Source organism: Wolffia australiana, chromosome 16, assembly GCF_029677425.1.
Source record: "Wolffia australiana isolate 7733 chromosome 16, ASM2967742v1".
NCBI classification, from domain to species: domain Eukaryota; kingdom Viridiplantae; phylum Streptophyta; class Magnoliopsida; order Alismatales; family Araceae; genus Wolffia; species Wolffia australiana.
The window spans coordinates 13697203-13701529 of NC_135850.1; the positions used below are offsets into that span (position 1 = coordinate 13697203).

A 4327-nucleotide genomic window follows, 5' to 3' on the forward strand; every position below is an offset into this window, starting at 1 on the left:
ACTCACATGTAAATTGATAGATAGATTGACAGACAGGTTGGTCACATGTAAATAGATAGACAGATAGATAGAGAGATGGGAGGATAGGTTACTCGGGAATCCGTAGATATCTGCAGAGAGAGAGAGAGAGAGAGAGAGAGAGAGAAGAGATAGATAGAGAGAGAGAGAGGTAGATAGATAGAGAGAGAGAGAGGTAGATAGATAGGTAGATAGATAGATAGATAGATAGATAGATAGAGAGCGGGAGGGATGGACAGAGAGGTAGATAGATAGATAGATGGATAGTGAGCGGGAGGGATGGAAAGAGAGGTAGATAGATAGATTGATAGATCGAGAACGAGGCAGGGAGGGACAGAGAGATAGATAGATTGACAGATAGAGAGGGAGGGAGGGACATAGAGATAGATAGTGAGAGAGAGTTAGGGAGAGATTGAGGGAGGAACAGAGAGAAAGAAGAAAAGAAAGATAGATAGATAGATAGATAGAGAGAGAGAGAGGCACAGAGAGAGAGAGATAGATAGAGATGGACAGCGAGAGAGAGAGATGGAGAGAGATAAAGAGAGAGAGAGAGAGAGAGAGAGATGGAGAGAGAAAGAGAGAGAGAGAGAGAGAGAGAGAGAGAGAGAGAGAGAGAGGAGGCGGAGGCAGCGTTCAAGTCGGCCTGCGTGTGTGAGCTGGCCGCCATTGAATACTCCCGGTCGAGCAAAGGGTCTGAGTCTCTTCCACGTGCGCCTCATCAATGGTGAAGGCCCCCAAGCTTCCCTCTCAGTGAAGGCCCGGGGAAAGGACGACGTAGTAATTCCCTCTCAGTGCAAAGCCGACCACTAAGTCTCGCCCGAGATGAGCAACTGCGACGGGAGTCGACGTCGTCGTTTTGGAGCCATCCGCAGCCGACCGCGAGAGAGGGACAGAGTGTGAGGGAAAGAGATGGATAAATTAATGGATAGATAGATAGAGATAGATAAAGAGAGAGAAGAGAGAGAGATAGAGAGATGATTCTTGTCGTATCGGGAATGGCGGGGAAGGGGATGGTCCCCGAGGGGTTTAATTGACCGTGGTGGCATGGGACCGGGTCGAGGGCAGGAGTCAGATCGGCGAAGTTTCTTCTCTGGCTGTGGAAGACTCACTATCTTTCGCCGATGGGGCCTCCGGTGGCGGACGACCCGGTTTTTGGCCCCGCTGGGCTTACCCTTTGGGAATTAGCGTTGTATACTCAGTCGTCCCAGTGTCTCCTCCGCATTTACTTCTCTGGGTCCACCCTCCCGGCTCGCATCGAGCCTTTCCTCCCCTCTATTAAACGTTCCTCTGCCTCGCTTGACTCTCCTCTTCCCCTAAGAAGAACCGCACAATACTCCCCCAAGCAGCCCCTCTTCTTGTTCATCTTCCCCTAGTTCATCTCGTTGGTCATCGAATTCTCCAATTTCGTTAAGGGGAGAGGGGGGATGGGACGGTCGCCGTGTTGCGAAAAGATCGGGCTCAAGAAAGGGCCGTGGACTCCCGAGGAAGACCAGAAGCTGCTCGCCTACATCGAGGAGCACGGCCACGGCTGCTGGCGCTCTCTCCCGTCCAAGGCTGGTACTAAACTCTTCCTCCTTCTCTCTCCCCACCTTCTCATCTTTATCGCCCAGCCTTCATACTTCCTTTGTCTGCAGGGCTACAGAGGTGCGGCAAGAGTTGCAGACTCCGGTGGACCAATTACCTCCGGCCGGACATTAAAAGAGGCAAGTTCACCGTTCAAGAGGAGCAGACCATCATCCAACTTCACGCCCTTCTCGGAAACAGGTGCCACTCTTTCTTGCCCAACAGCTCAATGCAGAGACGAAGGCGAATTGAACTGAATTAGTGCCGCAAAACTCGCTCTTTAGGTGGTCGGCGATTGCGTCCCATCTGCCGAAGAGAACGGACAACGAGATTAAGAATTTCTGGAACACCCACTTGAAGAAGCGGCTGGCGAAGATGGGGATCGACCCGGTGACGCACAAGCCCAGGTGCGACGCGCTCTCGCCGCCGGACGGTGGCGCCGCCAAAGCCTCCGCCCGCCTCAGCCACATGGCGCAGTGGGAGAGCGCCCGGCTGGAGGCCGAGGCCCGCCTCGTCCGGGAAGCCAAGCTTATCGGATCCTCCTCCACCGCCACTCCCTTGCACCTCCCCTTCTTGCTGGGCGCCGCCCCGCCGTCGTCGTCGTCGTCCCCAACGTCCACGTTGACCTTCTCCGAGCCTCTCCATCTTCCCGTGGCGATCGCGTCCCAGCATTACGCCAGTAGCAACGCCAACAGAGAAGAAGACGAGATCGAAGTGGGCGAGGAGGTCGACTGGAAGTGCTTTCCCAAGCCCATGCAGCTCTTCTTCGGCGCCAGAGAGAGGGCCTCCGCGGTCGCCGACGGCGGCAGCGGCTTCCCTCCCTCCGCCTTCCTCGTTGACTCCTCAACTATGTTCGGGTCCGACGGCATTCCGCCGTGGCTCCACGGCCCTGTCAAGGGAGGACCCGGAACAACGGCGATTTCGGATCTCCCCCACTTCGGCGACGGATTCACTGATATGCTTCTCAGCAGCACCGACGCTGGAAAGCCGAGCAACGAGAACGAGGAGAGCAGGAGCTACTGGAGCAGTATATTAAACCTGGTGTCCTCGTCATCCTCGTCATCCTCTCCTGACTGCGTCCTGGTGTAAACCGAAGAGATTCAAGCTCTCAAAACACGGACAGCAGAAGCGTTGACCGATAGCGGCCGCTCAAACAAATTGGCCGTACTCTCCGTGGCAACAACCAGCGGGGGGGGGAGAAGACGATGCATTGCCTTGGGCGCATTTGCTTGTTTCCACCTGAATAGGTCGCCATTACGATGTTGTATCGGCGTTAACGCACAAATACGCGTGCAAATTCGGCGTTTATGAGGATCAACCTATCCTTAATCTTACCCTTTCTCTGTCTGTCTTTCTCTCTCTCTAGAGTTTGCTCGGTTTCGGCACTAAGTGCAATATTGATTAGGGCGGGCCTACACACCAGAATAACCTGCAATTTTCGTCCCGTCTGAACTTCTCTCGGTCTATTTAACCGTCCTTTCGTAATTCTGGCCTCGTCATCAAGCATTGCGGTGATTACCCGGCAACGACAAACTTGGAATTTTTTCTTGCCGCCTTTACCAGAGAAGAATGTGACCCGTCTTCCCGGTTCTGATCGTCTTTTCGATCGCAATCGGGGGACAGACGAAGAGATTCGACCTGATCGTATCCCTGCCCAAACGGATCACGGAACGGACGGAGAAGTGTTGTGAACCCAGAGTAAATCACCAGGACCCCACGACGTCAAGGAACGGAAGGCTCCGTTTCCCACTGCGAGGTCAGAGTGGATGACGGATCGTCGGCTTCAGCGGACAGGGTGCCGGGAGAGAAGGGCGGCATTAATACTGCCTACAATTAATGTGGTTCGCTCCTTGTCAACTTCGTCAGCCCCATCCCCACGATTGCTCTGACCCTTAACATTTAAGATGAGCCCCTAGAGAAGAGCTGTCACTAGTGCCGGCCTGAAGCGCCGCCGGCCCCACGAGGCCTCTCTGTATCCTCCGGGAGAAAACGGCGCCCGAGACTTTAAAAATTCACAGTTCGGCTTCCGAGGTAGATTTCTGAGTGTAACAGTGGTCGTACTGCGACCTCTTTCTCGTCATCGATTCCGAACTCCCAAGGCGAAATCAAAGAGATGCGGCACACCGCCCTTCCGGTCATCCTGGAGCCCATGAAACCGCCAAAGTCCAATCGATAATCATGGAGAATGACTTCTAGGCGGATGACAAGAACTACCGCGAGTCGACGTTATTACAGGTTACTCCGCGAGTCGGTTGATCTGACTGTTATTTGTCATGATTTTGCGGGTTCTTTTTCATGTTCTTACCTCCAAGCCTTCGCGATCAGCGAATGGCCTCAACCGAATCGTATCGCCCTACCGTGGATGCATCATTTCCCCTTAATGATTCTGAGCCCGAGATACGCCCGCATCTCTTTCTCAAGCCGATTTTATCCTCCTGCTGGGAAGATGGAAAGAGAAGAAATAAAAGAGGATTTCATGGCGTATGACAAGTATACAAGGCATGGATGGAAACAAATACGTTGAACATTTATCACGTACTCTTCAGTTGTTCTCTTCTTGCAGGATCATGCTGTCGTCACATGTTCATTTATTGTATAATCTCAGCAAGAAATTGGCTTTGTTTTTATGACATGGAATTCCGCCACGGCGAATAATTCGTGAAAGCTGTTCCATTAAAACGAGCCGCGTCATCGAAAACAAAAATGCTCCAGTCATAAAAAGTAGGTCTGCCACCACGCCCCTGGG

The 4327-nt window shown here is 52.9% G+C and overlaps 1 protein-coding gene across 1 annotated transcript; it reads left to right on the forward strand.

Annotated features, from left to right (window-relative positions):
- The first annotated feature begins 1314 nt into the window (after positions 1–1314).
- Positions 1315–2915, forward strand: LOC144713570 (transcription factor MYB106-like). Its single transcript, XM_078588179.1, has 3 exons — positions 1315–1575; positions 1653–1782; positions 1866–2915. Exons 1-3 carry the CDS (start codon positions 1443–1445, stop codon positions 2668–2670), a joined length of 1068 nt encoding a protein of 355 aa, XP_078444305.1. The 5' UTR covers positions 1315–1442; the 3' UTR covers positions 2671–2915.
- The last annotated feature ends 1412 nt before the right edge of the window (positions 2916–4327 follow it).